This window comes from Agelaius phoeniceus, chromosome 2 (assembly GCF_051311805.1).
Source record: "Agelaius phoeniceus isolate bAgePho1 chromosome 2, bAgePho1.hap1, whole genome shotgun sequence".
Classification (NCBI taxonomy): domain Eukaryota; kingdom Metazoa; phylum Chordata; class Aves; order Passeriformes; family Icteridae; genus Agelaius; species Agelaius phoeniceus.
In genome coordinates, this window is record NC_135266.1 from 5,126,860 (window position 1) to 5,139,457 (window position 12,598).

Below are 12,598 nucleotides of genomic sequence, written 5' to 3' on the forward strand. Positions count from 1 at the left end.
AAGGGAGACTGTGTGCACAGAGCAGAAATGTTTGGATGTGTTGATTAGAAAGTTTTAGAGTGAGAAAATTATTAGTGGGAAAGGTTTGCTCAGTTTTGGTACACAGTGGATGGCAGAAATTATGAACCATTGACATATGAGTTCACAGATAGGTTTTATTTGGTGGGCTTAAACATGTTTGTTATTTCTAGTGTGAGTTTGGCCCTCCAGGCTTTGTAGAGGCACAGTTCAAACCAGTATAAAATTAGGAAGGTGCCTGTTATTAAAGCAATATATTTTTTCACTCTGTTTGTCAGGAAAGCTGTTTCTGTCCCCCAGATTTTCTGGGAATTAAAAGATGCTTTTTTTCTTCCCAAATATCTGTACCTGTAATTCACTTTAACTTAAGCTTGTTTGAACTCAGTGTGGAGCTTGGGAAAGGAGCCTCCATTTAAATAATCCACATCAAGAGGGTTTTTAAAATCCAAATTATTTAAATAATCATCATCTGATGCAGATAATCCCTTTCAAGTGAGAATTTACAAACTGAAGCATCTACAAACCCTGTTGATAGCAGGGAGAGGAAAATGCTCTGTACTCAAGTAATGGGTGGAGAACACAGTGCCCTGGCTGGTTAAAGCAGAAATAATTAGAAATTATTAGAAATAAATGGCAAACTATATTCCAGCTTAGGGAAACACCCTGCCTTTGATCTAATGTTGCTTTAGGTGAAAAATCACTGGATGAAGCAGATTGGTGTGGTCCCTTCTAGTAAATACAAAGATGTTTTCTGAGGTGGCTTCTCAGGAGTGAGGAAGGGGCTGAGATGCAGAAAGTGAATAAGAGACAGAAGGAGCAGGCAAGGGAAATTCTTTCTGGCATATTCACACCTGGAAGAGGATGATGTAAAAATGATAAGGAAAAATGTTTCCTAACTAATGTTTCATTGCACCTCCAAATGTAAATCTGGCCTTGAGCTGTTATCTCTGTGTGTGTTTCTCATCTTGTGCTTCTCCATGAAGTTTCTGCCAGTATTTCCCAGCTGTTCAGTCTCCTGATGGAAATCTGAAGAATCTACAAATGAAATTCCTGCCAGATCACCTGAGGATGTTTCCAGAGGCTGGGGGGATTTCTGCAAGGTCCCTCTCTCAGCCATAAGTCACTAACTCCACCTTCAGTGGGACATGGCACCAAGTTATCCTGCATGTCCCCTACTTGGGCAGTTCCTGTCCACTTCATAATCCAGGGAATGGCCTTTGGCATCGAGGTGGGACCCTGGTGGATCTCAGGGGCAGCAGCAAACTCATGAATTTTCCAGGAGTGTTTTCCTTAATGGGAGGATTCCTTGCTCCTGCCTCAAGGGGAAAGATGTGACAGCTTTGGCTCCACGTCCCCTTATTTCAGTTTAGTGCTGGAGAATTCCCTGGATTTCTGCATAAGTTTGGGGATTTTTTAATTGATGTAAGAGGAGGTGAGGGCTGAGCTAACGAGCTTTAGAACAGAAAAATACAGTGGGGATTCTTTAATGGGTCAATATACAGTGCCAAGAAACTGCTGTGGTTTCTTGCCACGATTTAAGAAACAATTTGGTTGATAGTACAGTAAGATATTTGTGGATTGAAATTTAAACTGCTGTTTAAAAAGCATGTTTCTTATTGAAAGCATTGAAGGAAGGCAGGTAAGTAATACAGTAGTTGCCAGAGATGTCTTCTGTATTTCCAGCTGGATATTTCTCTGCAGGAATACATCCTATCTAAAAAAATGCAGAAAAATAGTCCTTGTACAATTATTTAATTTTTAATAAAGGAATGCTTCATTTCTGGCTGGCAGGGAGTGTGGAAAGGGCAGGTTATGATGCCTGTGGTTTCGATTTTTAAGTGCCAAATGCTGATTTCTTTGTGGCTCAGTTTCCAGTTGTTTGTGGCTTTGCCAAACTGGTGCTGCTTGAGTTGAATTTCCCCTGCTCCCTTTTACTTCAGTCAATGCTCTGAGAAACCTTTGAGCAGTTCCAGGCCAGTGGCACTTGCAGGGCTCCAGCAGGGATTGCCTCCAGAAGAGCTTGTGATGAAAGAGAAGCAGTTCAAATACATTGGGAAGGGCAAATCCTGCTCTAATTGCAGCGGGCAGGGAAAGCCTGCTGTGCTCACCCGGGACCTGAGATGGGGTCTGGTGCCCACTGATGGAGGCAGAAAGAGGTTACAGCACCTAGAAGCTTCCAGGAGTGTGTGTGACATTTCCCTGAGTGACAAATGAGGATTTCTGACAATGACATGCAAATGAATGAAGCATTTCAGTCAAAAACCCAGAGGTGGTGTTTACCTGAGGAAATTCACTGTGAGGTAGGAGTGGGTTTTGGTTATGTTCTAATTGGTGCTGATTCAGACACATCCTGAAGCATTTTTCCTGCCCTGAGGGTGAGGAGGGGATGGCTTGCTTCTTTCCAGATTAATCATAATTTCTGTGGGAATGGCACAGAAATTATGATTAATCAGAAAACCAGATCTCCCTATAAAACTCTGTAAAATCCACGAGGAAGCAGATAACACCATCAACATGCTTCTCCCTTACTTACTGATTCCAGTAGTAAAAAAGTGTTGTTGATTTGAGCAGAGGGAGCTCCCTTGGTGTCTTGATCAGAGACACGAGGTCCCCTCTGTGCATGCATTGGAAAAGGGGCTCTCGTGGGCTCAGTGCTGCTGCAGGCAGGGAGGGAATCCCACCTCTGGGAGCGAGGTCTGCTCAGGCCAGGCAGGTGGTTCAGCTGTGAATCTGCTCAAATACCACAGTGCCTCACTGATTCCATGGGAAATCCTAACGTGGGAGAACAAAACACATTCCGCTCTTCTGGAGAAGCATTTGAGCTCCAGAATGTAATGTGAGGTGAAATTAAGGCCAAAAAAAGTTTTGTGTCGCCAGAGTTTTCTGTTTCAGTTTTGATTTGTTTCTGCTGTGCTCTATTTTTAGGGGGTTGGGCTGAGAAATTTGCTGAGGGGTTGTTCTGGTTCGTGATGGCGTGTTAATGTCAAATCCGTATTTTAAGTAGTTCTTGAAAACTGATATTAAAATTCCCATGGGTTTCAGCCCCTAAATATATATTTTTAAATATATATTGGTAATCATCCTGTAAACCTCACTAGAAGGCTGTGAGGCTGTGTCACAGTAACTTCAGGAGGGGACATAGGAAAACTGAAAGATCCAGGCTGATTTCTGTTGGAAATTGAAACAATTTTAGGAGAAGTGAAAGAGGAGAAAGTCACAATTCTGCACTTGCTCTTGGTGTAAGTTGAGTCCAAAGGGAGTGTGAAAAATGCCAATCGCTTGTTTTTAAAATTTTCAAAGTTTAATAGTAATAAAATGGTTATAAAATAATAATATAATTAGAGTAATAATAATTTGGACAACTTGGATTAGGACAATATGAGACAATAAAAACAGAGAGTTACAGACATCCGGGTACCTTTTTCTGGGCAAAATAAGCCCAAAAAAGGACCCACGTTAACAGAGGATTAACCCTTAAAAACAACAGCCTGTTGCATGTTCATACACCTCATCCATGATGCATAAATTCCATTCAAACACAGGATTCTGTCTGGTCAGTGTCAGCTTCTTCCTCTGAATCCTGATGGTGTCTTCAGAGCTGAGTGAGGTGGGAAGAAGTTAATTTCTTCTGATAATGGAGCAATAAATTTCTTATTCTCTGAAAGATTTAGGTGTCCTGAGGCTGCTGTCTGGTGTGAGCACCTCATTCCTTTCTTAAAAAAATATCCCACTTACATTGTTCCTATTTTAACTACAAAAGTTACCTTTTAACTACAAAACTACATTTACCATACAATTAAAACATTAATACAACACTACTAATCAATACAACAAAATACCTATAGTAAATATCTGCATAGAGCCATATAATATGCACTTTTCACAGAGAGAGAACTGGAACTGAACAGCCCAAGGTGTGCACCCACCCTGGACTGAGCTGGCTTTGAGCTCCCATTAAACTCTGCCATATCCAAGCTCTGCCATATCCAAGCTCTGCCATATCCAAGCTCTGCCATATCCAAACTCTGCCATATCCAAGCCCTGCCGTATCCAAGCTCTGCCATATCCAAGCTCTGCCCCATCCAAACTCTGCCCTATCCAAAGTCTGCTATATCCAAACTCTGCCATATCCAAATTCTGCCATATCCAAGCTCTGCCATATCCAAGCTGTGCCATATCCAAATTCTGCCATTCCAAACTCTGCCCTATCCCAACTATGCCATATCCAAACTCTGCCATATCCCAACTCTGCTATATCCAAGCTCTGCCATATCCAAGCTCTGCCATATCCAAGCTCTGCTATATCCAAACTTTGCCATATCCCAAGTCTGCCATATCCAAAGTCTGCTATATCCAAACTCTGCCATATCCAAACTCTGCCATATCCAAACTCTGCCATATCCAAACTCTGCCATATCCAAGCTCTGCCATACCCAAACTCTGCTATATCCAAACTCTGCCATATCCAAGCTCTGCCATATCCCAACTCTGCCATATACAAACTCTGCCATATCCAAATTCTGCCATTCCAAACTCTGCCCTATCCAAACTCTGCCATATCCAAGCTCTGCCGTATCCAAGCTCTGCCATATTCAAACTCTGCCCTATCCAAACTTTGCCATATCCAAGCTCTGCCATATCCTTGCTGCAGGGACTGAGGAAAACAAGGTGGTTGTACCTCAATACGACACAAAATGAACGACACTCACAGCTGAGATGTCCAAGGCAAAAAAGGGCACATTTATTTCTGGACCTTAATATTTATAGAATTCCAAAAGTGACCATGGATTGGAGGATGAAAATTGCCACCTCTCCAACCACACTGGTCAAACCAACAGTTTGACCATCAATTCTCTCCTCCTCCAGAAAGGAATGCAAAACAATCATTATTTACATGAGAAGTGCATGAGAAACTCTATTACAAAAATGTAAACATCAGAAGGCTTGGAAGAACTTTAGAAGAACTGTAGAAGAACAGGGTGACAGGGCTGCTAGGATTGAAGGCAGTGAGAAATTCCTGATGTGTGGCAGGTGGATGTGGAACAGTCCCTCACTGTGAGAACACAATCCCCTCCAAATGCATAATCTGTTTCTCGTGAAGCACATGTGGCCCCGTATAGAAGTTTTAGGTCAACTGATTCAGTTGAAGATTAGCCTCAATATTCTGAAAGGGGAGACTGTGGCTGCTCAGGGGACTTTAATTCCTCATAAAGGATTATACTGGGGCACCACACTGCTGCCACAGTGTCAAATCTTTTTGTGGGTTTGCTAAATTAACCTTTGTAATGGGAAAGCTTATTATGCACTTCCAGCCAAAGGAGGAGACGAGTTTGGGTCTGTAGCAACTTAAAATGCCAGTGATTAGGATCCTAATCTAATATTCATAGTTTTGGGGCTTTTCTTCTATTTCTTCTTAAAGAACATTTCCTTACTGTATTGCAAATGACTTGCTGAGAGTTTCAGGAAGAATTTCTCCATGGAAAAGGGTGGTCAGGCATGGGAAGGGGCTGCTCAGGGAGGAGGAATGTCCAAGGAATGACTGGATGTGGCCCTCAGTGCTCTGTGCTAGTTTGAGAGGGTGATGATCAGTCAAAGCTTGGACTTGATGATCTTGGAGGTCTTTTTCAAGCTGATTCTGTGTCTCTGTGATGAGTCCTGCTCTGATTTAACATCGTGTGCAGGATACTTAAAATGGAAAACTCTATCAGAGGGACAGGAACACGTGAAGGTCATGAGGGGGAAAATGCTGCAGTTAAAGATAAACCAATCATCACTTGTGAAACTCTGGAAAAGTGACTTTAATGTGTGTAATGTTAAATCTCGCAGTCCTACGTGGGGAGAGGAAAGGTTTCAGTTTTAGGCAGTGATATCTGTGTTTCCACATGTTTGCAGCTGCTGAGCCTGTATTTTAAGGTTGCATGCCCCTCGTTGATGGCAGTGTGCATTTTTTACCCTCCCTCACGAGTTTGTGCAATATTTACTGCCTGGTGCATAATGCAAATAATTGGTGGCACATTCTAATATTTAAGTCTCTTACAGGTTTAACAGGGTTGGAAGCGAGCAGCTTCTCATTACACTGAAGAGGGAGAATGAAGGACTTTGTTCCTGCATTTCCAGTTTATTAAATATTGCCATGCCTGAAAGGCCTGATTGTTCCCTGCCCTTTGCCTTCAGATGCTGCTGTGGATGGGGGCCTTGGTGTGAAGGACAAGCTGGCTGACCTTGTGGGGTGCCATGGATTTCTCTCCTCAGAGCTGCTGTTCCTTTTGATAGATTGTCCTTGCTTTCCCTTTCAGGACTGGTGCCACAAACAGGCTGTGTGGATACTCTGATATTTTTGTACCTGTGACCCTGGTGCCTTCCAAACAAGTTGTTTCCTCTAGGTCCAGGGCAAGATTTATAGGGAAAAATTACTGGCCTGTTTAGAAAAAAAAAAAAAAAAAGTCACTCAGGGAAATGGTTGTTTTGATCCATTTGGTCAGTTACATTTTCTATTCTACATTTCTATTTCTATATTCTATTCTGCCACGAGTATTGTAGGATCAGATATTTCTAGAGAGATGTTTTTGTCTATTGAATTGCCCCTGGGCTGGGTGTGCTGGGGAAGAGGATTTGCTGTGGATTTGGGAGATCAGACAGCAGCATGACATTGTTTTTGGTGCAAAATTACCTCTCTTGTGGCATAGGGGGAGTGTGAATTGAGAATATTGACAAGAAAAAAATTTAAAGAGAATAAGTGGAGATGAAAACAAATAATGACGTTAGGAAGAAGGAGAAATGAGAAGATAACACACAATTCTTTTTTTCTAGGAGCTGGCAGACAATGAGGGTTTTTTTACAGCATTTCCATGTTCCAGCTACAGCCTTTGCTCATCATGAGAGCTCTGGGATAGTTCACATGTGGGATTTACATCCTGCCTGCATATCCACCAGGGTGGCCAAATGGATTGCCAAACCCTGACTGCATTTAAATGGATTTTCCACCCTTCTGTTTTAGTTTTAATTGAACCACATAAACATTGCCAACATGTGAGATTAGTTTTTGACACCTTACTTAGCATTTTTTTATTATTAGAAGCTTTACCTAGAAGCACTGGTAATTAAAATAAAGTAAGCAAGCAAAGAAAAAAAAGACAAAATGGAAAGAGATCCTGAAGAATTTAAATGCTGGTCAGGGCTCTCTCCACCTTCCTTACACAGTTTTTGTGCCTTTAAATGGAAATCTTGCAGGGCAAGGTGGATGCAATTGGTCCAAATCTGGAATTCTCATTGGAGCACAGTTTGCTTACACTTAGAATAACATGGAGTTAAGGTTTTTAATAAAGGTTTACTGGCAAAGATAATTAAATCAGAAATAAGTTGAAATGCTTGAAGGAGGTGGTGTTGTCACTCTAGAACATCCTTGCCTGAGGATGTAATTATGGTGGCATGAAGTTTTGGAATGGATTAATCTAAATGAGAAAAACGCCCTGCATGTTCTTAACTATAAATTTTCCCTAGAAATTGTTTTTACAGTTCCTGTGGTCAGTCTCCCTGTCTAGAAAAGCCTTTGGAGTTCCTCTGGTAAGAGAGTTACTGTGGCAAGAGAATGAGGAAGTTTGTGTATCTCCTTTTGCTGAGTTTCTTGTCATGCAAGACAATTTTTCCATTTCTTTTATGGAAAAAGGTCTTTGAGATCTTGGCTGTTGCTCTCTCTAAGAAGTTGCTGTTTTGGTGAGAGGGCAGAATTTTGGCACTGAAACTGCCGTGATTGGAGGGCAGCCTGCTCCAAGACTGTTAACTTGGAGTGTTGAATATTTTAACAGCATCCTGCTAAAATACTCTGGGAGGACTCAGAGTATTTATAGTATTACAGCATTTCACTATTTTATATTGCTGCCACTTAGAGAATGGCAACAAGGCTTCATAGCCCTGTTTAAAAACCATCCTGCAGTGAGGCAAGAGTGTGAGACCCTGTAATCCCATTTGTGTCATGGCAGGAACTGCTGCTCCCACTCACAATTTGGCTTTTGATAGTTATTTTGATAGTTACTTTGATAGTTATTTTTGACATTGCAGCATGCTGATGTTGGCATCAGCCCCTCAGGAGGTGGCTGTTGATGCCTGTTTGTCACCAATATTCAGTGGAAATGAACTTTCATTGCTCTCCAGATGTGATTAAGGGTTCAGTGAGCTTTTCTCTCTTCTTCCAGGTTATAAGACCCTTTTGAAAGGAATTTCAGGGAAGTTCAGCAGTGGAGAACTCGTTGCAATTATGGGACCTTCAGGAGCTGGGAAGTCAACACTTATGAATATTCTGGCAGGATACAGGTAAGTACCAATGAAAATCCCAAGTTAAGATAAAATCACTGAGCCTGAGGGCTCCTTGGAGACAACAGAAGAAGAAATTTTGGCCTGGAGTTTGTCAAAAACAGGCACTTCAAAGATTTTGAATTAGATTCTTTTTGCTTATCTTTTTTCCTCTGTGTCCTGTTTTGGTCACTTGGGATTTATCTCTCAACAGGTCTGATCCAAAAATAAAAAGCAATTTAAAATCCAAAAAACACACATATAAAGAAAATCTCCTTTTTTGGCTGCGTAACAAATCTGACTCAGTGTCTTATGTTTGTGATGTTTTTTAAAATCACATAAACACTTGAAAAATCTACTCTTTTTAGTCACCACTTCATAATGTTGATGTCTTCTTCACCCAAATGCAGTGACTGTGCTTCATTTTTCTAAATCCCCTCCTGTATGGACATACAAGGTGTCTCTGTCTTGTCATTTGGGCATAAGGAACAGGATAGAGAAACCTAAAAAAAAACCCCTCAAATTCAAGTTCTTGATATTTCTTCAGATTTATATATGACACCATAAATTTTGAGTAGAATTTTCAGCATCATGGCATGAAGCTTTCTATGAAAAAAAACCTAATCAGGAAATAATTTCATTTCTATCCAGTCTACCAGATTTATTTCACAGTGGCAGCAACTGCCTATGACTTCCAGGTGCTGAGTCATTTGGGAGCACAAGTGATGGTGATATTCACCTCTGGTTGTTTTGCTGTTTCAGAGAGACGGGGATGAAAGGAGAAATCCTCATCAACGGGCAGCCCCGCGACCTGCGCTCCTTCCGCAAGGTGTCCTGCTACATCATGCAGGATGACATGCTCCTTCCTCACCTCACTGTCCAGGAAGCTATGATGGTGAGCTTGCCTCCTTGCTCTAATTTCTCTGAGCAGCAGAAAATGGGGAATGGTTTGTGCTGTGCCCTTGGTCCTGCCCCTGGGTTGTTATCCCCGTCCGATCCCGCTCAGTGAGAGTTCTCGGAATTTGGTGATGCCTTCAGTTCCATTTCGGGCTCATCCTTCTTTGGCTTTATAATTTCCAGTTTGTGCCCAGCATTATGATTTGGAAGGAGATCTAAGTGTCTGCTCCTTAGATCTAGAGAATGGAACCTGAAATTCTTCACAAATGAGCCTTTGTAGGGACCATCTGTTTGCTTGGGTGGTGGATGAGTAACCTCATCTCTCTCTCTTTCTCCCCATCTTTCATGTTCTGACTGAAAATTGGTATTTACACTTCAGCGTGATCTCTCTGCCACTTCTACTCTTTGGTGCCTTTTTTTAAAAATAAAGGCATTTTATAAAATCTCTTTCATTTCTTCATGGGGAAAAAAACAGGAACAGAATAAGTCCAAGATGCACAGGCAATGTTAATTCTTCTCATTGTTTTGCATCACATCAGCAAGTTTATGAATTGCCAGCTTGACCAGTTAGTCTGGAAGTGTCTGTAGCTCAGCTTGAGAAATGAGCCAGTTTTTCTCAGAAATTGTTATCAAAACAAGGCTCAGGTTGCTCACACTGTGCCAGATCAATTCACAAATTTTTAGGCCAGGAGAAATCACTCCAGTTTTTATGTGGCTGATTTTCTGCAAAGGTTCTTTTCTGTGGAGAAGTTTTTTGTCTCTTTTGTTTACTTGAGTGTTTTCATCAGAATCCCACGGGACCACTTTTGCAGAATTTGGCCCAGATCATAGTTGCTGTCTAAAATTAATCAATCAAGGCTCTGACAAAAAATAATTACCTAACAGTTTAATTGCTTTTAAGAAAGGTTAATCATGATGTTTTGTGGAGCTGCCTTTCAGGACATCAGATGACATCTTTCACAATATTATTTATTTCTGTGCTCACTTGTTTGCATGCTGGAGAATGGCAGAGTTCAGTTATCCTTCCAGTGAGAATGAAGCACAAATAAACTCTGTTTCTAGGATTATCTGGGAAGTTTTTGGATGTGCAAAATATGTTACTCCCCCATCCTCCTGTAAAGCTCTTTGATTTGCAGAATGGCCTTTTTTTTAATACACTTTCTCTCAGGTGCTTTCCCTAAGTCAAATTAAACTCAGTTATTTACTGCACAGAAAAATGTGATGCTTGTGACTGGAACATTGTAGTTCAAGTTCAGATTTTCTGACTGGGTTGAAAGGAGTTGTTTAAGGGATACCTTGGATTGCTGTGCCTGAGACATCTCCTCTCAGTGGTGGTTGTGCTTCAGAGCAGCTCAAAATCAAATTCCACTCTTTTGCATTCCAGGTATCTGCTCATCTGAAACTTCAAGAGAAAGATGAAGGGAGGAGAGAAATGGTATGTACACTGCCCATCAAACTGGAATTTGGGGGATGCCAAGAAGTGAGCTCTGTAAAGCAGACATTTTTATCTGACATTGAGCTGCACTGGACTTGCAGTGACAGAATAATTCATATTCTCTAGGCTGACATGTGCATTAGGAGGGAATGTTCACTGCAGTCTCCATGAAAGCTGCTTTCAGTACAAGACTGGAAAATTGGGAAAGGTTCACTGAAACAAATCCACAGGTTCTGCAGGATTCCTGTCAATGCACCTTGGGTTCTCCAATGTGCATCTCATGTGGGGTGAGATAAATCACCCAGCTGGACCTGCATGAGGACCTGTGCTCCTCCAACCCATCCATGGAGAAAAGCACAACTTTTCCTGAAATATGAAACCTGTGGCAATTTCCTAGGTAGATCAGCTGGTTTTGTGATTGTCCTTTCTCTGTGTTTATTTCCAAATTGGAGCAATGGGCATTTCTTCAGACTCAAAAGAACCCTTGAAAATCAGAAAGGGAAACTTACAGGGGTCAACTTGTTGTGAAAAAAAGAAACACAGGTTATTTTCTTATTGGAAAATATATTTCTATAGAAACAGCTGTTAACTTAATTGTACTTTGGAAGCCTTAGTTCATTTACACTTTAGTGAAGTTAGGCCAAGCAAGTTAATTCACTTGTTCACACTGTCACTGTAATTACAAGCAGCTCTTTGAGTTAAAATCTGTGCTGTGTTTATTCAACACATGTTAGAAGAATTTTCTAGTTCATGTGCAGGAGAAGATAATTAGTTTTATTGTTGTAAATTGAGAATAAATGTTTATCACAGATAAATGTTATGAATTTATACACTTGTGCCAGCAGGATTGCAGACTCCTGTTTAAAGCAGGGACCATGAAAATCCTCAGGTGAACCACAGTTTATGTTTCTAGCTGTCCTTGCTTGTGCTGCCTGAGCCCTGTTTACCCTTCTCAGAGATAAAGGGAATGAGGCAGTTGGGTTTTTTTCTCTGAGAAACAAGGCTTGGTGGGTTTTGTTATTTTTTTACTCCCCCTTTCTGGGAGAGAGAACTCCTGGCAATCAAAATCAGGACGAGCAAAGGGTCAGGCCCTGGTTGGTATCAGCAGTTTTCACCAGGTCAGGCGCTCTTTCTGGAGAACTCTCTCCATCCAAGCAGTTGATGCTTTGAAAAATGGTGGGCTCTGTTTCCTAAGCTTCAGTGAAGTATTAAATGTCTGGGCTGCTTTCCACCTTTGAAGTGGTGGAGTTTGTTAATTGAATGAGCCATGTAGCTCATGGATTCACTCATTTTTGTGTCCATGCTTTTGTTGAAGCCAAAGAGCCATTTTCCATATATAGGAATACCAGCCCAGATCTACAGTCACGGAAGCAGAAAAAATCCTAGAGCCTGGGATTGTTCTCCTTTTGCTCCAAAAGCCCTGGGACGAGCTGTGCCCTCCTGAGGCTGTGCCTTGAGGGAATCCCAAACATCTGAGAGTCCCTGTGACAACTGCATTGACCCTGAGTGGAATGAAAACACTTGAAATCAATGGCTGCACTTGAAAGAGGAGACTGTGGAGAAGAGATGAGATAAAGCAGGTCACTGCTCCACAGAATCCTCTGGTTTTTGTTATAGATCCCTGGTAGAGACAGCCCCAGAGTTCTACTGAAAGAGGCTTCTTGGTTTCACTGTGTAAGAGCCCCTCACAGGCTGCAAAGCTCTTTTGATGTCAGTGCCATGCCCATAAATACACAGCTACAGAAGAGCTGATTTCCACTCCTTTTTCACCTCTTCACTGAGTGAGGTCATGCAGGACAAACAAGCAGAATTTGGGTCAAAACAGTAAATGGCAGAAAAAACTGTCAACACTGAGTCTAATAAATGACTAATAAATACATTAGATGGGAAAAGGCTTTACGTGGGTGATGGAACAAAGTTGTGAGCTGGTCTGCACCCTCCATGAAAATCAGTGAAGGG

General features: G+C 41.5%; 1 protein-coding gene across 3 annotated transcripts in view; it reads left to right on the plus strand.

Annotated features, from left to right (window-relative positions):
* The window catches only part of ABCG1 (ATP binding cassette subfamily G member 1), a 61,416-nt gene that overhangs the window by 30,534 nt on the left and 18,284 nt on the right, over positions 1-12,598 (plus strand). For all 3 annotated transcript variants that reach the window (XM_077171173.1, XM_054654944.2, XM_077171166.1), the window contains exons 3-5: positions 8,211-8,328; positions 9,070-9,202; positions 10,589-10,639. In XM_077171173.1, coding sequence (XP_077027288.1) covers positions 8,211-8,328; positions 9,070-9,202; positions 10,589-10,639 — 302 coding nt within the window. The remainder of the gene's footprint in view (positions 1-8,210; positions 8,329-9,069; positions 9,203-10,588; positions 10,640-12,598) is intronic.